At 43.9% G+C, this 24,310-nt stretch overlaps 2 protein-coding genes across 3 annotated transcripts in view; both read right to left on the minus strand.

Moving 5' to 3' along the window:
• Positions 1 to 1,579: 1,579 nt before the first annotated feature.
• On the minus strand, positions 1,580 to 10,333 carry MYL6 (myosin light chain 6). 2 transcript variants are annotated; one of them, XM_083169166.1, is made up of 7 exons: positions 10,204 to 10,333; positions 10,008 to 10,035; positions 5,194 to 5,337; positions 4,308 to 4,481; positions 3,948 to 4,025; positions 3,552 to 3,593; positions 1,580 to 2,065 (listed from the first exon to the last, which is right to left on the minus strand). In XM_083169166.1, exons 1-6 carry the CDS (start codon positions 10,204 to 10,206, stop codon positions 3,565 to 3,567), a joined length of 456 nt encoding a protein of 151 aa, XP_083025292.1. In that variant the 5' UTR covers positions 10,207 to 10,333; the 3' UTR covers positions 1,580 to 2,065; positions 3,552 to 3,564. The 2 variants fall into 2 exon arrangements, with proteins under 2 accessions (XP_083025292.1, XP_083025291.1); XM_083169165.1 differs by lacking the exon at positions 3,552 to 3,593.
• Positions 10,334 to 20,077: 9,744 nt separating this feature from the next.
• ESYT1 (extended synaptotagmin 1) overlaps positions 20,078 to 24,310 on the minus strand; it is a 132,931-nt gene continuing 128,698 nt past the window's right edge. Inside the window, exon 32 of the mRNA XM_083169167.1 lies at positions 20,078 to 22,891. Coding sequence (XP_083025293.1) covers positions 22,858 to 22,891 — 34 coding nt within the window. The 3' untranslated portion in view covers positions 20,078 to 22,857. The remainder of the gene's footprint in view (positions 22,892 to 24,310) is intronic.

Raw genomic sequence — 24,310 nt, forward strand, 5'->3', positions numbered from 1 at the left:
GTTTGACCTCATACATATAGCAAATACATGGACCATTTCAACCGTAGTGGTTGCCCTAGATTAGGCATGTCCAACGTTGGCCCTCCAGATGTTGTGAAACTACACATCGCAGCATGCTTTGCCACAGTTTTGCTATTAGAGTGCTAAAACTATTGCAAAGCATGCTGGGATGTGTAGTTTCACAACATCTGGAGGGCCAACGTTGGACATGCATGCCCTAGATCATGGGTCTTCAACCTGTGGCCCTCCAGATGTTGGGAAACTACATGTTCCAACATGCATTGCCATATTTTTCCTATAAGAGCATGCCAAAACTGTCAGGGCATGCTGGGACATGTAGTTCTACAACATCTGGAGGGCCACAGTTTGTAGACTCATGGCCTAGATCTGGGCAACACTGGCCCTCCAGATGTTGATGAACTACACATCCCAGCATGTCTTGCATCAGTTTCAGCATGGCCACATAGCAAAACTAATGCAAAGCATCCTGGGATGTGTAGTTCATTAACATCTGGAGGGCCGGTGTTGCCCAGCCCTGCCCTAGATGCTGAATAGACCTTTGTCATGTTGGATTGGTCCTTAATGTGACTGACCCACCAAGGTTTTGCCTTTCATAGAGCTTCCGTCCATTAAGTTGTATCTCTCACAACACTGCTGCATTTGTAGTAGTAGGGGGGGGAGAGGGGGGAGTAGACTGACAAAACCGATGCAAAACCTAAAATTGGTACAAGACAGGGGTGTGCCAATACGACTCTTATTTGCTCTGTTAAGAGTCTCAAATAAATCTCAATGCAGTGATCTGATGCATACTGGTGGCTACTCTGCCCACAAACTTGCTCTATAGATTAATACCGTTTTTGCTTATTACTAACTCTGTAATATATCTCCCCTATTTAGAGGATGATCTCTGTTCCATTGGAACTACATATCCTAGCGGCACCTGAGAAGGTCAACAAGCATTAGGGCAACATGTGACTAGGTCAACAGTCAAATGGTCGACATGGGGGTTTTTCACTGTTTTTTTTTTTTTTTTGAGCCGACAGGCAGTATTTCATGCCCTACCATCCACTAGGGCGTAGTGGGAGAATAAAATGCGAGGGGATGTGGTGCTACGTTTCATCGTTCATGTCGACATTCGGGTAAAAAAGAGAATTTTTTTTTTTTAAAGTGAAAAACAACATGTCGACCTAATGAACTGTCGACCTAGACCCATGTTGATCAACTCACTGAATTAACAATACTGCAATATACCACAGGTCCTCAAGATCAGTCCTCAGGACCCCACACAGCGCATGTTTTGCAGGTCTCCTCACATAATAAAGTGAAATAATTAGCTCCACCTGTGGATCTTTTAAAGTGTCAGTCAGTAATGAGTGCACCTGTCAGGTGACCTGGAAAATGTGAAGTGTGAGGTCCCGAGGACAGAGTTTGAGAACCACTGCATTGTACAGTTAATCCCATCCACCAACTAAAATAGAATGATTTTGGGATTTATTGATATGGTCTACCATCTATATATTTTTTAAGTGGAAGTTATGTGAAATAGGTAGAGCCATTACGTATGAGTCAAGCATGGTAATTCTGTATAGACACTTTATTTTTGAGCATAGGTCATATCAAAACAATGCAGTTTAATGCTCAATCACCATTGTTCCTGGAACAAATGTTCATTTTCAGAGACATCACCTGTCGTGATCACAAAGCAGAAATTCACAGGGAGGTTTTGAAAAACAAAAATGCCACTTTATTCATTGAGCGGGAAAAATAGAAATAATTTATCTGTGTGGTAGAGTAGTTAGAGACTATAGACACTCTTGTGGTGCATTCTGGGGACCTACGTTTCAGCTCTCCCCCAATCCAGAGGACACACACTCCTTCATGGACATCAGATGAGAAGACACCAACAGGACAATGGGGTGAGACTAGGACCCTCAGTACACAGCTCAACCTCACCTCCAAGGGAAGAATACAGATAGGAATATTAAAACATAAGGTAGCCCCCCTTCCCCTGGCTGGAAGTGTACAGTGGAGAAGATTCAGCCGCTCATAACCATCCGGACAAGTTCTGAAAGGCAAACAAGACAAACAAAAAAGTTAGCTTTCAAGAACAAGCAGAAGGGGTGGTTAAACCAGCTGTTTAAGCAAGAGAAATACTAAAAAGCCCTTTTCATTAGTCTATCCAATTTAAGATAGGCTAGCGTTCAAATGAACATCAGATAAAAAAATAGTTCCTAAGATTTCTGTGAAACAGTCAACAAGTGAAAAGACCCTTCCAACAGGGGCAAGGGCTCCTACACGAGTAGATGGGGCTCAAGTTTATACACTATGAAAACTAACTAAGAACATATATGTAATATTACTTTACATAATAGCCAACGTTAAGTGTACCTGGCACCTACAGAAACTGAAGTCAGCCATATTGTTGGGAAAACTGAAAACCCGAGGAAGCAGCGACTCCTATGTGGTCATGAAGTGCCCAGTGATTAGTTGGGCTGTGTTGCTCTAGATAACTTCCTCTGCTATGTGCAGGCAACAGACAGAATAGTTTAGAACAGAAGTATGGTTACTAGATTTTATGTATTTATTACCTGTATCAACTACACTGCATCTAAGGGGGTTGGGAGGATGCCTCAAGCCTTCTAAAAGTACTAATTTTAGGTGTTCTTAAACAAAACAAAAAAAGCGGACACTATCCTAAGCAATCAAACTATGGTCACCTAACTTGGTACATCAGCATACAGTAAAAGGGTTCTATGTACCAACGTCATTACTACCCCATCAAACCCTAGGAGCCCCTCTCCCAGATCAATAATCAGATTAGGTCATGTAATCTACAGCAAACTGCAAGGATTGGAAGGCATAAGCAATGAAAGATTTCTATCATCTACGAAAAAGAATGAATGCAATCAGCAAATTGCCAAGACAAGCAGATCACACACACAGATCTGATCTCACATCATGTATTGGCTTCATATGATCGCTCTGTACAGATATAGATTCACATTTTTATCTATGGGAACAGTTTATTACCTCATTGACTGTCCACACATTAGTTCCCAGAATTACATAAACCAGGTCATCACATACATCATTTAATAGACAGGAACTAGACATATGGGACAAGACTACAGAGCCGATAATTTGGCAGTAAAATAGCAGAAAAATCGTGAGCTACAGGTACTGAGCCGTAGATATCCGATGCAGGAATGATGTGGGAGGTTGAAATTTTTTTTTTTTTTTATTATTTTATGTGGACTTAAAATAAAAATGGTCTCATTTTGAGCATCACCTGAGTGTTCACACAGACAACACGCACACAGTCATTTCTCAAGCAGCCAGCCTCCTGCAAAGGAGGCCCATCGGCAGAGTATGTTAAGATGCCGCAGTGACACCTTAATGTTGTTACAGGCGCTAACTAGTAGAATGCAGCTCTGGCAGAGCAGAGAGCATGCAGACATGCCAAGGCATCCAGGATTCAAGAGGTTCGAAGAGGGGAGGCAGGGAGAGAAAAAATATAAAGTTGTAAAATCACAAACGAAGAACCAGCATACCCAAGGGGTGTGGTCACGCAGACATGATGTGCCTGACAAAGTCTGTGGGAAGGAAGATTTATCACACTCCAGTTAACGCTGTACACATGGAACATAGACCCCCCCACAACAAAATACCAGTTTCTAAAATGTTGATCAATTAAAGACCAGAAACACCAAACAGGCAAGAGATATTTATCATGTTACACAGGACAAAATGGAAGGATTGAACTTGGCTCCACTGTTCAAATTATGGCATTGATCTGCAAATGCGTATAGTTCTTGCAAATTTATACATTAAAAAAATAATAATAAAATATTCCACTTATTCATAAGAACAAAAAATATATACCTTCTCAGAATTACTAAATGCCTATTAAGCTAATGTCAAAAAAGGGAGGAGGCTGAATCACTCACCTTCATAATTAATGCAGCCATTAGCATCTTCGTGACCAGACACCAACATCTCCACCTCATCCTCCTGCATCTTTTCTCCTGAAAACCACCAGAAACATTGTCATTAGTATATGGTCCCTGCAAATCTACACCACAACAGCTGATTTTGGACAATTCATAAAATAACTGTAAAATATGAAACAGCGATATGTGAATTATACATGAGTCAAACCATCGGATAGAGGTGTCAGTTTTCTGGCCAGCAATATGAAATGTGCAAATGAAGCGCTGATAGGGATGTTAGCATCATCATTGCTCACTACAAAGTATATGATGAAGTTTTAGACTGAAGGCCAGCTCTGTTCCCAAGTGTCTCCTTACCTAGAGTAACAAGGACATGGCGTAGCTCTGCACCCATCACTGTGCCATTGCCTTCCTTGTCAAACACTTTAAGGCCCTCTACGAAGTCTTCCTGTGTGCCCTGGTCCTTGTTCTTGGCAATGGTTTGCATCATAGGAAGGAACTGATCAAAACCAAGCATCTTGCTATTCAGCTCTGTATAGGAGTAGATTGGTTGATTACGTCTGAGCAAATAAAATAACTGTTCCTGTATACAAAACATTCTGGAAAAGCAATGAGTTGACAATGCGCTGGATGCAAGTTATATAACTTAAGGGAGATTTGTAGACTCCTTTATACAGAACCATACCAAACAGCATGCAGTATACAGAATGTGCTCCTCACATACAGCAGATGCAGTCATAGCCTAGTGCAGTGGTTTCCAAACTGTGTGCCTAGGCTCCCTGGGGTGCCTCAGGACACTTGCAGGGGTACCTTCGGTTGGTGGACCAGGATCAATTCATATTATTTATGGTCAATGTACCAGGCAAAACCAGTGCTTGTGGCAGCCAATCATAATATATGTGCACAAGCAGGAGCAAATCCCTCACCAGATAACTGTGACATATAAACACAATGCACTTAATTTAATATTTTTTTTCTGAATTTCTCGATAAGAAGCATTTGGCCTAGGGGTGCCTTGAAAATATTTTGATGCTCTAGGGCGCCATGATTCAAAAAAAGTTTGGGAACCACTGGCCTAGTGACTGATATGAACTGGTGGAATCACTCAGACACACACTGTAATCAATGGTTGGATATTGGCTTTGCTGTATAGGCAATATATAAAATGTAAGGATTGTAAGGAATACATTTGGCTGTAGAAAGAGAAAAAAAGGATTTACAATACGTGTTTAAGATCACAAACCTTCAGCCTTTGGATTTCCCAAGACTTTAAGAACCTCAGCATTTGTGGGGTTCTGCCCCAGAGCACGCATGACATCCCCACACTGGGTGTAGTAGATTTTGCCATCTCCGTTGCGGTCGAAGAGATTAAAAGCCTCTTTGAAATCTGGCAGGAAACACATGTCATTTTCCACCGGTGAGTATCAGATTTACAACAAACATTAAAACCTAGTGTACTCTAGAAATGTGCTCCGGACAGTAAACCCTATATTTCTAGAGCGGTGTATACACTTCATTACTGTAAAGAGCTGCATACCTTATGGAAGTTGCCACACTTATGGTGTGTACACACGGTCAGATGTGCCTTAAGATCCTATCCACGATCCGATCAGATAGGATCTTAAGGCACATCCGATTTGCATCCAATCTTGACTATATAGTGCAGATCTGCACTATATAGACAAGGCAGCCAAGACTTTCTGGCTTCCGATACGTGAACGCGCATCGGGATCGCAAGTGTTAAAACCCTTGCGATCTGCATCCGATGCTGATCCGATGTTGACTATATCGTCAACATCGGAAAGGAAATCGGACCGTGTGTACACAGCATTAGATCTGTGAGATTTCAGATTCATAGCTAAATATGCCAGGGATAACAATGGTTAAGATCATAGCTGTGTGAGGATATCTTGCGGGTTACTAGGCCTAGCCAGACGCTGCTGTCCCTGTTGTGGGCTTGCACAATAACCAAGAGTAGGGAATAAGATCTTGTAGAAATTTAAGGGTATATACAATTATTGGCTTATCGGTGGTGCACAATACATTGCACTGACTAAAGTGGTGGATGATCTGGTAACTGCCAAGTCTAAAGGCCATTACTCAATACTTATTCTTCTAGATCTGGGGTAGCCAACTCCAGTCCTCGAGAGCTACCAACAGTTAATGTTTTCCAGATCTCCTCACAGTCACAAGTGAAGTAATTCACTCCACCTGTGGATCTTTTAAAATGTTTTAGTGAGTAATGAGTGCACCTGTGCAGCAGCTAGGTTGTCTGGAAAATGTGAGCTGTTGGTAGCTCTCGAGGACTGGAGTTGGCTACCACTGTTCTAAATCTCTCTGCTGCTTTTGACACTGTTGACCACCCTCTCCTCATACAAACACTACACTCCCTAGGTCTAAATGATACAGTTATTTCCTGGTTCTCATCCTACCTATCTGATTGCTCTTTCAGCGTTCGCTTCTCTGATACCACCTCCTCTTCACTACCTCTGTCAGTTAGAGTACCCACAAGGCTCAGTTTTAGGTCATCTGCTCTTCTCAATCTATACCTCATCTCTTGGCAAACTAATCAGCTCTTTCAGACTCCACTATAACTTGTATGCGGAAGACACTCAAATCTATCCATCAACCCCAGAGTTGTCACCAGTGGTTTTGGCCCAGGTCTCTGAATGCCTCTCTGCCATCTCATCTTGATATCTTCTCGCTACCTCAAATGTAACATTTCCAAGATTGAATTAATTCAATTCCCTCCAGCCAGGAGCAGTTACCATCCTGATTTCTCCATAACTGTCGACAACGTGACAATCTACCTGCTGCCTAGGGGTCACCCTTGACTCTAAACTGTCGTTTGTTCCCCACATTCAGTCTGTCTCTAAATCATGTTACATGCATCTAAACAATATCCAAAATACGAACCTATCTTACACACGACACTGCTAAAACACTAATCCATGCACGCCTTATCTCTCGCATTGATTATTGCAATAGTCTGCTCATTGGCCTTCCCAAGAACAGACTCTCGCCACTGCAGTCTATTTTAAACGCTGCTGCGAGGCTGATCTTTCTAGCCAGATGTTCATAGTCTGCTGATCCACTCTGCCAGTCTCTCCATTGGTTGCCTGTATTCTACTGTAGTCAATACAAAATACTTCTACTCACAGACAATGCTCTTAACCAAACCAACCCTTATCTCCTCACAAAATATCTCCCATCTCGACCACTCCACTCTGCACAAGATTTGCGTCTCTCTTCTGCACTAGCTCAAACTCACTGTTACAGGACCTTCATAGAGCTGCTCCCATCCTATGGAATGCCCTTCCACGCACAATAAGACTCTCCACTAGTCTCCAACTTTCAAGCGTTCCCTGAAAACTCACCTCTTCAGGCAAGCCTATCATATTTAAGTTCTACACGCATAACCCTCTGAGGCACTTATGTATTATATAGCTTCCCTTCTGGACTTGCACCTTGGTGGGACTGCTATGCTATTACTGGTGCCTGTCCTTGTGTTTCCCTCCTATTTCCCTATAGATTGTAAGCTTACAGCAGGGCCTTCCTACCTCCAAGTCTGTCTGTTATCTAGTTTGTTCTTTCAGTATTGTCAACATTTGAAAAGCGCAACGGAATCTGCTGAGCTATATAAGAAACTATAAATAAAATAAATGGAAAGGGCTAAATAATTGAGCCTGTTTGGGATTCCAATTGCTGATCGAAAGCAGCAACGTGAAGTTTCTAACCACAAGCAATGATGTATACTGCACACACTGTCCTGGGTGAGCTAGAATACCTAGGGGACATTTTATTAAATGATTCCTATTAGGCACATAGAAGAAAATCATAACCATAGGGACAGGAGGCTAAACATAATGGTTATTATACATGAAACCATTTCCAGCTAATCTGGACAGTAAATAAGCAGTTCCTATACTTCCGATTCAGGTTACTGCAGGAAGTGTTTCACATGCAGTTAGTGGGTCAGCCTCCTGTACTGAGTATTACTGCCTGTAATAGTTAGAGCAGTCTGTCTACCAGGCTAGCACTTCCTTCCTGTGGCACTCCCTGCCCCTCCTGCTGAATTCCAGGGAGTGGAGCTCAACCAAATCTACAGAGCTCTCAGCCCAGGCAGCTTACACTTTTAAGCAGTGTATTGTCTGTGCCACTGCCATTCCATGCTGTTGCTGTGTCTCCGACTGTACAGGCCGGTGTAGCAATCAGGATGGGAGGAGGAACAGCAGGATAAGGCATTTTCCAGATAGGAATGTGGGCACCTAACTCCCAATCTTCTATTCTAATGACTCCTCCTTTCATCATGACAGCACTGTACTAACAAGCTCAGAAAGAGGCTTTGTTACCATATAAGGCATCCAGGGAACAGCCTGGCAGCCATTTTATTGCAGAGGGAGGGCTGGATTGTGTGAACGGACGAATGCTGAGATATGCATGCAAACACATCAGAGCCCTGCAACCCCCGGGCCCCGCCGCCTTCCTTATAAGGCCAACACCATTGCATCACAACAATAAAGAGATTAGTCATTAAACTCCTACACAGGTTAGGATACAAACATGCAAAACAGCTTTCCCCATTAAACGACAGCTCGCTGTTACAAAGAAACTACTCAATGGCTGTCTACATAACAGCTCCTGCAATTATAGTAAAGGCATGTACACCTGAAACATTAGTGCCAGTACACAACATGTACATGCCACACACACATGTAGTTTTTACCTTGAAAGGATTTTATATACTATTTATTTCAATGCAAAACTAAAGAGGAGCAGACATATTGCCACACACCTGCACAGGTTAAACAAAAGAGCCAAAAAGATCCCATAGCCCATGAGAATGCAGGCTAAGGAGGGACAGACTGTGCAGCCAGGTAGTAATGTCTATGAAGGCAGGGTAAGGGGCACAGAAGATAACCTCACAGCACAGGCACTTTCCCTCAGGGTGCAGGAGGGGAGCTGTACAGCCAGGTACACTAGTAGTGAAGGCAGGGGGTAACTTCACAGCAAAGCACAGGCCCTTACCCTCAGGGTGCAGGAGAGGGAGCTACACAGCCAGGTACACTAGTAATAAGGTCTACAAAGGCAGGGTAAGGGTGCAGGAGGGGAGCGGAGCCAGGTACACTAGTAGCAATGTCTAGGAAAGCAGGGTGTAACCTCACAGCATAGCACAGGCACTTACCCTCAGGGTGCAGGAGGGGAGCTGTACAGCCAGGTACACTAGTAGTAATGTATATGAAGGCAGGGGGTAACTTCACAGCAAAGCACAGGCCCTTACCCTCAGGGTGCAGGAGAGGGAGCTACACAGCCAGGTACACTAGTAATAAGGTCTACAAAGGCAGGGTAAGGGGGTAACCTCACAGCATAGCACAGGCACTTACCCTAAGGGTGCAGGAGGGGAGCGGAGCCAGGTACACTAGTAGCAATGTCTAGGAAAGCAGGGGGTAACCTCACAGCATAGCACAGGCACTTACCCTCTGGCTGTCCTGGGGGTGAGGAAATCTGGCCACCAGAAAGGAGGGAGAGAGACAGGGATGAGAGTGCGGGCAATGGAGGAGAGGTGGGAGTATTGGGAAGGTGAATGGGGTGTGGAGAAAAAGCTCCCCTCGCTAGAATTAGCCACCGATGATAGGGACTAAGTAAAAACCGGACCCGGATAAGACACCGGAACGTGTCCCATGCGGGGGGTGTCTTGTCCGGGGGGATACCTGTGATTGCTCACACCAGGGACATGGGGAAGGGGAGATTACAGCCTCCCTGTGTGGTCTGGAACGTTCCAGTTTTTATTACACCCCCGGACCATGCGGTGAGGCTGTATTCTCCCCCCCCGTCTCCTCTCCCAGGTGACAGGTGCGAGAGCAGCCCCATCAGATGGAGCACCCCCGGACAGGACACCCCCGGACCGGATACTACAAGCTCCGGAATGCAGAGTTTGATGTCCAGTCCGGCATTCCGGTGTCTTATCCGATTCCGGATTTTACCCATACCCCCGATGATAACCCAACCACTAAAGCAGCACACATCAGCCAGTGACATACATAGGCGGCCACTTACCGGAGATCTGATCTTCTGAGAAGTCACACTGCGCAATGCAAGACAAGGAAACATGGGTCAGACAGTGCAATGTGAGCGCGTCCACACCCCGATCTAGGTCACTGCCCGCCCGACTCTACGTACTGCACCCACCGGCTAGTCTGTACCCTGCCTAGTCCCCCGGCCCACCATACAGTTATTGGCGGCCCCTCCTCACCATGTCTGCGGCTGCTGCTGTCTCCTCTTCCGGAATGTGTGCGAGAGGCCGGGAGCTCTGAGCGCTTTCTAGCTGGGAGGACGTCACTCACAGCCCGCAGCGGCCACTCCCCGACAGTGACACTGTAGCAGGCGCAGCTCTGGCAGTGTCACCGCCTGGAGCGCCATCTAGTGCTGCTCTTTGTGTACTGCAGGATGATTGGGGATTCCCTGTTGAGCACCGATCTCCAAAGCTATCCCCGGACCTGGCAGCGACCTCTCTAGGGAATGACCTGGATTAATTCCACACCAGCTTCCGCTGCTCAGTACTCCAATAGGGAAGAACCCGTTTATGAAAAATGTAACATAGTACATGTAATGTTGCTTATAGCAAACAATCACATTGTAACAATCATTTTGAGTACAGATTTAAAAAAGTGTATGTCTGATTGGTTGCACAGGTTACATTTACAGGGGACTATATAAAAACCGGACCGGACTAGACTCCGGACCGCCGGACAGGACATCAAAATCTGCAGTCCGGAGCTTAAAGGGTCCGGTCCGGGGGGTGTCCTGTTCTGGGGGTGTCTTGTCCGGGAGGGTCCATGTGATAGCTATCATCAGGGACATGGGGAAGGGGAGATTACAGCCTCTCCCTGTGTTCCGGACCGTCCGGTTTTTGCTACATGCCCGGACCATACAGGGAGACTTTATTCTACCCCTCCTCCTCTACCTGGTGACAGGTGTCACAGGCAGAACCCCCAGACAGGACACCCCCGGACAGGACATCCCCCGGAACGGACGCTACAAGCTCCAAAATGCAGAGTTTGATGTCTGGTCCGGCGGTCCAGGGGTTTTGTCCTGGTCCGGTTTTTACCCATACCCCATTTACAGTCCCTTTCTTCATAGTGATCTGAGGCAGTTTTCATATAAAAACACAAATAGAATAAAAAATACAATTTACCGCATATTGTATAGTAAATGTGATCCAATCAGCTGAATGTATTATCCAGCACCTGCAGGGACAAGTGATCCAAAATGAAGCTGTGACAGCTGCATATGCGCAGTCAGCCAGACTGTGGTGTAAAGTGGCCACTTTGGCAGAGGGTTCCTGGGGGGGGGATGCAGTTAAAATCCCGGCGGTCGGGATCCCGCAGTTCAGAATCACGACCGCCGAAATCCCAACACTTTCTCCCTCCGTGGGTGTCCACGACACCCCTGGAGGGAGAATAAATTAGCGTGCCGAGCGTAGCGAGGCACCGGGCCCGCTGCGTGGCGAGCGCAGCGAGCCCGCAAGCGGGGGCGATCCACGTCCCCCCCTTGTCGGGATTTCGGCGGTCGGGATTTTGAACGCCGGGATCCCGACCACCGGGATTTCATACTGAATCCCCTGGGGGAACCCTGATGGAACTACACTGGGCTATCACAATCCCAATAAAGCAGGCATGTCCAAACTGTGGCCCTCCAGCTGTTGTGAAACTACACATCCCAGCATTAATTGCCATAGAATGCTAAATTCCCTAATAGCAAAACTGTGGAAGGCATTATGGGACTTGTAGTTTCACAACAGCTGGAGGGCCATAGTTTGGACATGCCTGCAATAAAGGCTTCACATTCCCAATAATGATACATCTGGCATCATTGCATGCCCCTTAGAAACCCATGGGGTATGCGGCTGCCAGCAGGTATTGGAGATCCCTTCTTCTTACATTCAAGTGTTTCTTAATATTTGCAGCTAAACAAATATACTATGATAATGGTCCCCAAAGAAAGGTGTTACTCAACTTTAATAGGTAATTTACCAGCTTTGTACTATAGACTATAGCACGGGATGCAGTTAAAATCCCAGCGTTCAGAATCCCGACCGCCGAAATCCCGACACATTCTACCTCCGTGGGTGTCCACGACACCCCTGGAGGGAGAATAAATTAGTGTGCCGAGCGTAGCGAGGCACCAGGCCCGCTGCGTGGCGAGCGCAGCGAGCCCGCAAGGGGGGGCGATCCACGTCCCCCCCTTGTCAGCATTTCGGCTGTCGGGATTCCGAACGCCGGGATCCCGACTGCCGGGATTCAGTACTGAATCCTATAGTACATGTTACATAGTTACATAGTAGGTAAGGCTGAAAAAAGACTTGCGTCCATCTAGTTCAACCTAGTATAGATTATCCATTGCTGATTTGGTAGGTTCTGATATTTTACAGACAGATTATATCTCTTAATTGTACCTATGGATATTTTTATCCAGCAAATGTTTGTCCAACTTTGCCTTGAACGCATTTATTGTGCCAGCCATTACAACCTCTCCGGGAAGAGTTTGACTGTTCTGACCGTAAAGAAATTCTTTCTACTATAGCTGAACGAAATTTTTTTTTTTTTTTAAACACACTTTATTGGTAGGCACACGTCAGGATACAAACAAGGTCATGTATAATGACATAGCTCAAGAGAAGAGTACAAAAAAACCCGAAATATAAGCAATGTACAATCTCAATACGTCGCTTAGACGTGTACCAGAGGAGAGAAAGAGGAAAAGAGAAACAGAGACAAAAAGAAGAGGACAGGAAAAGAAAGGAGATTTTTGTTTTATTAAAAGAGGAAAAGGATGAAAAGAGAAAAATCTTAATTCCCCTCAGTAGCAGACCTTCCATTTGAAATAGAGGGTCACTACGACCCCAAAGTGAGGCTTGAAGATAAATTGAAGGGGAGGGGTCTGGGGAAATTAGGAAGGGGGGAAGGGTGGGGGAAGGGGGGAGGCCTCCTTTAACATGGGTCGAATGGGGGAGGGGAATTCTGAGAGGCCAACCATGGGGTCCATACCTTGTGAAAGGACTTAAGGGAATGGCGCATGGTGGCAGTCATGAATTCCATTCTATAAATGTACCATAACCGAGAGAGTATTGCTTGCATTGGGGCAGGGGACGTTTTTTTCCAGTCGGCCGCAAATTGACAGGTCATTGCTGAGGAGACGTGTCGGAGTAATTTATGCTGGTGAGAGGTAAGCATAGGTGGCTTCAGTGGAATAAGGAAGTATTTAGGATCTAGGGGGATATCGGTACCCAACAGGTTTGTAAGTAAGTTTATCACCTCCTTCCATATAACTGCTATCTTTGGGCACTAAATCTTTTTTTCTATTAATCTGTACTCATGCCCTTGCGTCCTAGATTCCTTTCTAGTAGAAAAGAGGGTGTGACAGTTCCTTAAATTGGCCCCTGATATACTTGTACATGTTGAGCCTTAAACGTCTCTTATGTTCTTCACCAAATTAGACACCATCTTATCCCAGGATAAAGAAGATCTGATACATGCAAGTACCAAAGCCATTGGATAAGTGTTTTGTATAGGACCCCCTCTAGCCCAGTGAAGGACAGCACTCAATGTGGCATCAAATCCACAAGTGGATAGAAAACCTCTGGACAGATGTTGTCCCATGCCTTCTGGATAGATTCCCACAGATCCCTGATATTTGTAGGTGCAGGGTTTTGGGTGCAAACGGACCTTTTTACCACGTCCCAAAAATGCTCATTTGAGTTGAATTCAGTTGAACATGGTGGCCACATCATTTGTCTGAACTCTCCAGAATGCTCCTCAAACACATTTTGAACAACTTGGGACCAATGGTATGGTGCATGATCCTGCTGGAATATTCTATCACTGTGGGGGTACATGAAGTCCACAAAGGGCTGCAAATGGTCAATAATCAATGCAAAAGTTTGGTTACCACGTTCAGATGGGTTGGGATCATTTGGTCTACAGCAAGTTGGTCTACAAGCAGGGGTGTAACTACATATTCGTGGGCCCCATAGCAAAAGTTTGTAAGGGCCCCCTATTTAGCAACTGATGGTGATAAATGTATGTAAAACATATTACTTAGACAGGAAAGATGGGCCCCCTTCAGCTCTGGGCCCCATAGCAGCTGCACCCCTTGCACCTATGGTAGTTACGCCTTTGTCTACAAGCATTAAGTCGACACCGTTAGGTCGACATGGGGATAGGTCAACATGGTTCCAGGTCGACATGGGTTTAGGTTGACGGTTCATTAGGTCGACACAAGCATTAGTTTGACAGTGTCTATGTCGACATGGGGGGTTTTCACTGTTTTTTGATCCGAATGTCAACACAGTCGACATGGACACAGTTTCCAGTGCACTACATCCCCTTGCATCGCCCGCCATGCTTCGGGCACACTATTTTTTTCTCCCACCATGCCCTAGTGGATGGTGGGGCATGAAATACCGCCTGTCAGCACGTCGGCTCAAAAAACAGTAAAAAACCCATGTTGACCTTTTGACTGTAGACCTAGACACTGTTGACCTAATGCTTGTGTTGACCTAATGACCTGTCGACCTAAACCCATTTCGACCTAACGGCCACCTACCTTTACATACTGCTATCCCATGACTTTGGCCCTTCAGTGTAATGTAGTTGTGGGAGACATGAACTCATAAATAACACTCTGGACAGATCTAGCCCCGTGACTTCCAGGTTAGACAAATCATCAACAAGTTTCCTCAAATCACAATTTATTTGAATCTATGGAGAAACCACTGACCCAGGTTGGGTATAATCCTATTTCTCCGTATACAGGGCCCCCCCGATTCTCCTCATTACCATACGAGGGGATGTGTAACAAGGACACATCCCCCTCACATGCCTCCGCTGCAGGAGAAATCATTCGATGGTCACAGACCATCGAATGATTTCTCCTGCCTTTGCAAATAGAAGTCACAGAAAACTGACTTTTATCTGCGTGTGCCTGGCTGAAGGGGGACGGACGGCTGACGTCACCCACCCCCACCAGGCATCAGCCTGTCCGCGTACCCATGGGAACGCCCAGCATTTTCATGGGTACGCCCATAAAACACTGGGTATTCCCAAGGGCAAGCCCCATTACCACCACCATCCGCCTTGATGTTTGCGAACGGCTCGCCAACCACGCAAGTCGCCGAAGCCATTTGCAAAAGATACCTGCACATTTGCATAATAGACCATGCACAGTCCCAAAGACATTGGGACGGCGCGGAACTCGCAGGATTGCAGGTCAATCATAGTTCATAGTTATAGCTCATCCATAACCTTGCTCTTAAAATTTGCAGAACGATTTGATACTATTGACATAATGGGGGAAATTTACTAAAGGAAATTTGTAAAAATTAGGTGTATTTGTATCCAGAAATACACTTATTTTTGACATTTACTATCCCGAAAATACGGCAATTCGTATTCATATTGATAGCACATCAATACGAATAGCCGTATTTTCGGGATAGTAAATATCAAAAATAAGTGTATTTCTGGATACAAATACACCTATTTTTTTTTTACAAATTTCCTTTAGTAAATTTCCCCCATCTGTCATTGTATGTCCCAGGGTGTCCCAAAAATTTTAAAAACACTTTGAGTTTTTTATTGTAAAGATAAAGCTCATTAAAATACCGTATATTTAAGTTTTATAATCCAAATTGAATAAGACAAGTGTATAATTGTTTGAGTTATCTCAGGTGTTAAGGTCTGATAATGCGGATGGATGGAATTGCAAATATACAAATCATTTTAATTGGTATTTGGGTGCATTCCCTTTTAATTGCTGCGCTAAACTCATTGATTGTTGCAGGTTTTCTGCTATAAACCTTATCTTTACTGTATCCCCATAAAAAAAAGTCCAGAGATGTTCTAATGCTAATAATCCGTGAAGACATTTAGCACGATACAGAGGGTTAGGGTGAGAGATGGCTGATTTGATGAACAAGTGAGTTAAGAGCCTGTCAGAAACTTGTATAAAAGAGGGGAGTCTCATAGTGAGAGTGACAGGAATCCCAGAGGTTATAGAGGAGCACAGGCACAATCTTGGAGGTGGGCATGGAAGGAAATAATCAGTTGGCATGATAGGCGGTACTCATTTGTGGAGTGAAGGGGTGGGGGTGCGAGAGTGTGAAGGGAGACAAGGCCAGCGATGTAAATGGGTCAGGAATGGGTGAACACTTTGTAAGTGAGTGAGATTATATAGTTATATATAATATTTATCTATTATTGATCAACCTGAGGTATAGCCAGTTACTTTGAGTGCAACCAGAGCCAGTGATGAAAATCTTCAGGCCTCATCTCTTACTGGCTGGCTACTTGTCTCAATATTCCTGCATGTGTCCTGATGGATACTACTGCTGCACAGGAAAGGGGGGCACATAAACTGGACCCCTAAGATTCCAGAGGAGTGAAACGGTAAAGGCCTTTGCTTTAATGAGTTTACAATACATACGGTACATCCTAATTTGGCTGACAATGGGGAACTTACCTAAGATTTATTGGTCAGCCTTTCAAATCACTAGAAACCAGTGACATCACTGATGTATGACAGATGAATTCCATCAGTCTAATGTATTAGAGCATTTCCATTTTTTTGTTATAAATGTATACATTTTTGTTATAAATTAAATCATTTAACTTCCATGACAAGCCAGAAATGGTTCATAGGCAAGCAAGTATCAAAAAAATAATGTAATGCATATTTTAAAAAGGATATTATTACAGTGCCAAATAATGGGATAAGAATGTACAGCACATTCTGTAGATAACTATAGATTTGTGTATTAGGGGATTCAGATATAGGTAGCTTAAAGAAGAACAAGAATTCAGCTGTGTGAGTAGTGGCTGCAGACATACTAATTAATCATGCAATGTAATCTAGATCATGGAACAGAAACCCAAGTCTTACCTTACATAGCTCAAAAGATGGTCAGACATGGTGCGATGTGCACCGTGCATTTTGGACTAGATAGCATGCGTTTCGAAGCGATGCAATGTGCTAAAGCAGCGTGTGTTTTGAACTAGATGTGATGCGATCTAGTACAACAAAGTACTTTTTGTACATACTTTTTGTGCTATGTGATGTGTGCATTGCAAGCCTAAAACGCTGTTTGTGGGCACTTTTAGGCTTATCACATACGGTATAGTCATGTGCCCTATATTGTGCATGTCTTTTAAAAAGCACCCTATTGATGTTCTACAAAGAAAGAAAAGAAAAAAAAAAAAGCAGCTCTGGACATGATTTTTTCAATCTAGAAGCTGACATTCAAACCTACCTCTAACACACTAGAAGGACATCTTCATGATTTGTCATTTTGTAATGACATACAGTATACCTTAGTAGCTGGCACTATGGTGCAGTTGTTGCGCTTGCCATGCTGTCTGGGTCCGGCCAGTTGGGATCCTGACGTCGGGATAATGACTGTCAGGATCCCGACTGTCGACCCCTATACCACACCCAAATTTTTAGCATCTTAAACGAATGCAAAGTTTAAAAATATTGACCATGGGCATGAATATCATCATTGTGTGTGCTAATAATGGCGGAAATGGGGCAAATAGTGTATGGCCAACGAAGACTTTGCAGCAGAGCAAATATGTCAAAAATTCTATTTGTAAGACGCTCACTATTAAATAACTTTTTCACTGGTCACCACTCATCGCAGGCTCAGCGTAGCCAGGGACTTACTCGGCGGCTGCCATGAAATCCGCCTGATGGAGCCCGGAGCTGACGTCACAAACCCTCCTCTAACACATTTGGGGACACCTGGTTTAATCTAAGCAGCATGGCTAGTATTTTTTCTGTCACGCCTGCGTTTTTCTTGGCTCTCACATAAAGGGGCCGGTTACTACTCCCCGGCGCCGGCTTCCTGTTGCTTACCTTGAAAATGGTTAGCAAAGTAAAAAACATAGCATGACTTCTTCACTAGCAGGAGTCATGCACTGGCATTGTGGGCCTGACACATGCACAGTGTTATCAATAATCAGCCCAATTCAGGCACTGATTGGACCCTTGGAACATGTAAGAAAGCTGTAATGCTGTATAAGCCTATGATTATGTATACTCTATACCAAAAGGCCAACAATACATTTGAGAGCATGGTAGCATTAACATTGAGCTGAGGTCCTCAATATACAAAATTGGCAGTTGAGACAGGAGTCAGAAAAGTTGAGCTTCCTGACTGAGCAATTAGTTGATAAAAAACAGATTTGGAGCGAGGTAAAAATCCTTGATTACCTCGCTCTCAAGTTTGGATTACCATGGTTATGTCCAGATACCGTGGTACCCAGTTAAAAAAAAATGCAGTTCAGCCAAAAGTTTTGCCTGGCTGTGGCATTACCCTGCTGGCTGTTTAGGCCCAGAGCTGACTGTCAAAATATGGGGGAACTCTTTTCATTTTATCCCCCGTATTTTGGGAACCAGGAATGGCCCTTGTGCTGGTTTTAGAAATCCTGGTGACCCCTAACTTCTTTGGCCTTTTTGGCTTGGGGGGCTGGGGGAGGGAATCCCACCTCATTTTAGAAAAATGATTTATTTTTACATAGGGCAGCATTGTACGGATCTAGCTGATCCGTGCAATTCTGCCACTTCGTACTTATTCGGCGGCTGTAAATATGGCCGACAAATAAACTAGATACAAATACGAATGGATACGACATTGGAAAATACAAGTAAGGTGAATACGGCAGTTTAGTAAATTTACCCTATTCACGATTGGTATTTTCCGCGGAATACGGACAATGCCGGTCGTATCCATTCGTACCCAGGATCGGCCGTATCCTGGGAGGTTAGTAAATTTCCCCCACATTGGGGTCAATTTAATAAAGTGGGAGTTCTATTGAGCATGGATTCTACTTCTTATTTGCTAAGCACCTTACAGAAGGTTTGTTAAATTCAGTAGTGGTATAGGGTTCCAACAGTCGGGATCCCGGGAGTCATTAGCCCGACGTCGGGATCCCGACTGCCCAGACTCAGACAGCATAGCGAGTGCAACAAAGCTCCTTGTGGGCACGGTGGTTCACTATGCTTGCCACCTATTGTATTCTCCCTCTATGGGGTCATGGACCCCCACGAGAGAGAATAGCCGGTGGCCACCGGGAACCCGTCTGTCAGTGTTTTAACAGTCGGGATCCCAACGTTGGGTAAATGACTGTCGGGACCCCGTCCGGCACCCGTTAAATTCACTCCATGTTAGAGGTCACCTAAGTCATGATATTGAGCATACATACACTGCACGCTTTTTTAAAAAGATATTGCTCAGAAAGGCCATTCTGAGTGATAACATTTAAAAATATTGTGTAGTGTGTATGTAGTTTAAGATTTATCCTTCCGCCTCCACTCACAAATCTAAGAGCTATATTTACAAAGCAAACTGACGCTTCTTAGCTGGTTGGTGCTATAAAATGTAAATCGGCACAAACATTCAGTGTCAAGCATGACAGCGATACAACACTTGTATATGCAGAACAGAGGGGGTTTTCAGGTGCACTATGCACTCATTACTGCTAAAATATATTCCATTTGATATTTCATTTATGAGGTTTTTAGCATTCATTTGGTCAAAGATATGTACCTGACCACCACGGTAAGGTCACCTCTTTTGAGCAGGTTCCTAGCACTATTGGGATCATGCCTGAGGTGAAGGGCACCCCCAAACCAGTCCTGCAAAACCACCCTAGGGCATCACATAAATAAAATATAGCTGTCATAGAATGTAGGGTATGTGAAAGCAACTAATAGTGATAAAGGGTGTGTAAAAAAAATAATAATATATAAGTGAAAAAATACATATAAAAAAAGACATATGTAGTGTTTATGTGAGTCTATGTGTTAAAGCAGCGATGCCCTGAAGTGGTCCAGCCAGACGAGCCCAGGGGGCCCTGCACCCAAACACTTACCCCAAGAAAACTGACTTTAAGAAGTATTTACTGCTTAGGACTTATTTGATATTCAAATTATGCCTTGGTCACAATTGTGCAGTCACTGCTAGTCCCTGCTTCATAACATTTGAGGGTGGTGGGGGGAGGGGTGCTAATTTAGGAAAAAGCAATCTCAGACTTCAGGTGTGTAAAAATAAATCAATATAGACTACAACACTTGTATAACTTGTTTCATTTTGTTTATTATGCATTTAAACCACATGTATGCCGGTCCTAAATTACTACATACATTAAATTGGTTCATTGCTAGAAATACATATCACAGGAAAACAGAGCACAGACATTTTTGCAGAACAACAATACTGGTCTAGAACATAAATATTTGCTAGCAGAATGAGTAATTAATGTACGAGCACACAGTATGGAAGAGGCAATACAATACAATACAATACAGTGCCTGTGCTAGTCACAGCTGACATTTTATAATCTAATTTTAAAAATACCAAATGCAAATATAAAAATAATAATAAAAAACCATTATATAGAACGAAATTTGGCTTCTTTTGAGGTCTCGTATTTGCAAACTATTCTAAACAGAAAAAGCATGAAATAATTCACAGCTCTTGATAATCAGTGACAAGTCGCTAATGGCTGCTTAATGGACGTATGTAATCACATACCTCCCAACTTTGTAGACAGGCGAAATTAGGGGGCATGGCTTAGCCCTGAGGGGGCGTAACCTGTAAATGCCATCATTCCTGCGAGGCCACGCCCCAGTTTCCCCGCTGAGGAGGCCTGACTACGGGAATAGACGTATTCACCAGGTGATAGGGGCCTCCTAACTGCACCCCCCCTCCGCCGTGGGACACGGGAATGGCCCAAAAAACCAGGACCTTCCTAACGGAAAGAGGGACAGTTGGAAGGTATGTAATCAGGAGAGTAATAAATCAGGAGTATGATCCAAGTAGGGAGATTATATTTTACATTTAAAACATGTATGCTACACTGCTTGCAGCACCTTAGCGTATGCAATACTTAGCAATGCAAATGCAGGACGAGCTGCATACCATCTCTTGCCTGCATTTGAGATTGCTAGAAACTTCAATGTGATCACAGTTCTAGAGTTTTGTAGCAATGTTCCTCTGCGACTGCAGCCTGAAAAAGTCTGACATTACTCAGACTTCCAGCCACATGGGGCATTGTGAGGCAGTGCCCTTAAACTCATCACACCATGGAAATGGGGGATGACATGCCCCCATTTTCCAGAACGCAGGCCACCCCTCCGGAGAATGCCTCAGCCTGTCAATCAGGCAGAGTCAATCGCAATTCTGTGCTGCGATTGCAGAACCCTTTCTGCACATGCGCGGAAAGGGTCCTTCGCTTGCAGCAGTTTCCCAGCACAGGAAACTGCAGGTTGGATCAATCAAACCTGAATTAGCCCCTATATTCTGAAAGCATTACACTTTTAGCAGCCAATTAGGACACATTACTATGCAGTATTGGCAAACCATAGTGCACAATTGTATTTTTGTGGTCCCCATTACTATGCAGACAAGGTGATCTAGAAACCCTGAACACTTGCAATAAGCCAGAGCCAGCAAATCATGTTATTTTAAGCCAATAATTATTACTTCTATACACATATAACTTGCCTCATGGCCTGCATGAAGAACGGGATTACCCACACGCACACGTTAGCACTAGAGACACCAAAGGCACAAATGACTGTAAAGGAGGAGATTCAGCTAGTGACCAGATGCAGTGTAAATTCCAGATTGTGTTGCAATCTGTAGGACATGTGACATAGACAATAGACAGTAAACTGACATATTAAGCATTTAGCCAAAGCTTTGTTGTACCCGGTAACAGAATTCAGTAAAATGATTTGCCGCGGCCAAGCAAGGTGAATGTATTGTGATGTAATTGTACTGCTCTGCAGCAGGAGGAATGGCTATTGGTTGTTTTATGTTTTGGGAAAAATGTAGGCCTCAAACACAAAATGGTTACAACTCTTTTTGGAACATTTCTGTAATGTTAAGAAACACAAGTACTGTGGCATCTTATTTTTCCCATACATACAAAACAAATCTGCAGGGTTATAGACAGCTTGTGGCTCTCTAGTTGAGGACTACAAGTCCCAGCAGGCCTCCAGCCAAACGCTGGCAGGATATGTTGGCCGTGCATTTCCATAAGCTTTGTGCAAAATAACCCTCAAAATGTAACAAACATTCATATAAAACTAAAACATTGGCATAAAAAGCAGCAAAAGCTGGTAATAAAAAAATACTATGCAGCTGGGGGGCATAACTGGGTAATGGAAAAGGGATACATTGACCTATTGGATGTGACAGCCTTTGGGAATGCTGTTATTAAGGTGGTCACAGAGGCAATGTCACTCTGCATTTATGTACCGTGTGTAAATAGCGAGGGTGCCACATGATTACTGTAAATACTGGAGCGGCCTTTACAACACAGGTTGGTGTGTAAGTGCCTCAGTGAAGAGGGAAAATCCCCGTGTGACACCGCCCTCAGAGATTGATAAATGCAGACATTGCATGTACATGGAGGCACATATAAGACAGCCTCATATCATATCAGCTGCAACTATCTTATTTTTTCCATCTACTCTATGCCAACATAGAACAATGTATGGAAACACCACTTACACATCCCAATATCTATGGAATGGAGGAAAGGCAAAGCAGGGACAGCACTGACTTGCAGTGTCAGAGTGCTGCAGTCCATAGGAGACATTTATCCTTCTGATATCAGTGTCAGGCGACAAACTGCTCCGAAAGGATATTGGGACTCAGGAATGTACTTGGTTTTAATAAAGAAATATTATTTTCTGTTAGCCATGCTGCCGGAGTGACACATCAGCCATTTCCTTGGCCAAGCTCAGTTTTCAGGAGACTGGACGATACAGAAGCAGTGCAAGTTCAGCAGGAATGTCTCCTGAAGAAGAGTAATGGCTCATCCCATCCTCTCAGATGATGTTAGACACTTGTTGACTCAATCTTCAGGTCATACCTGCCATGAAATCATCAAGTTAGAGATAGATGAAAGGTTCTTAGCACAACACCTAGTATGGAAGGACATCCCCTTGCCTATAGTATAGCCAGGGTTGCCTACCTGACCCTCTCCTTCAGGGAGGACATGCTCTGCTCCTGGACTTCCATGGTAATATTTGATTGCCATCACCTGTGGTGAGCCAGGTAATTGATAAGAAAGGTGTTTCACCACAGGTGCTGGCAATCATACATTACCAGGGAAGTCCAGGAACAGAGCATTGTCTCCCTGAAGGAAAGGGTCAGGTAGGCAACCCTGAGTATAGCATGGGTCCAGAGCAATAGTGGATTAGGTAGACAGTTATATACAATAAGATGTGTTAGAATGGAGGATTATTGGTAATGTGGGTGTGACTGTAGCCATAAGGCTGAACTGAAATGGTCTTTACATTTTTGTACCAATACAGCTACCTTATGTTGTGTATCAATATAAGTAGCTTTTAGTCATAGTTATACAGGTACAAGTTCTCTGAATATCCTGTGAGCAGAGAATTACATTACATTCAGATGGCATATACCTGACCGTAATTCAGTAAAAGCTAGACTGGCATCAAATCTATGTGGGCTCCGGTTCCCCTGGCACAGCACCTAGCATGGCTGGCAAGCAGACAGATGGTGAGTTTATGAGGAAACATTTGTAATTAGGAGAGTGGTACATCTATAACAGGGAGTACAATTAAATATTTATTTAGACTCAATCAAAAAAATATATCTGGAAATCAAAATGGACATGACTTTAATAAGTCATTCTTAGGCTAAATATACAGCTCTCAGTTTTAAAACAATGATGGCAGCACTTCTGGGACCCGCCAGGGACATAAGAATTTACCTACATACATGCTGCCAATCACACACGAACAATAGGAAATAAATAAAACACACTGGGGCAGATGTATTAAGCCGTAACAAGAGATAAATGCAAGGGTAATAAAGAGAGATAAACGTCCAGCCAATCATCTGCTAACTGCCATGTTACAGGCTGTGTTTGAAAAAGTCAGAAAGGAGCCGATTGGCTGGATGTTTATCTCTCTCTATCACCCTTACATTTATCTCTTGTTAAGGCTGAATACATCTGCCCTAATGTGTGTGTACAGGCAGCTTTACGGTCACAAAAAGAGATGGGAAGAGATGACCTGAGACCGCTATATTTCTTTTGACAACGCACTTTGTAAGTTCCCTACTTAGGTGCCATTCTCAAAAACAATGCTTTTGTCACCATATTATTATTTATTATTTTTACACTTTATAAAAGGCACCACAAGTGGTCTGTACATATAGTACATGCTACAGCTGCTCCTCATTTACCATTTCCATATTTCACCATAAAATACTGCTTATATTTAAGGCTACCAATAAAACTGCACCAACCTACATCTCATTC

This window comes from Crinia signifera, chromosome 2 (assembly GCF_055691185.1).
Source record: "Crinia signifera chromosome 2, ASM5569118v1, whole genome shotgun sequence".
NCBI classification, from domain to species: domain Eukaryota; kingdom Metazoa; phylum Chordata; class Amphibia; order Anura; family Myobatrachidae; genus Crinia; species Crinia signifera.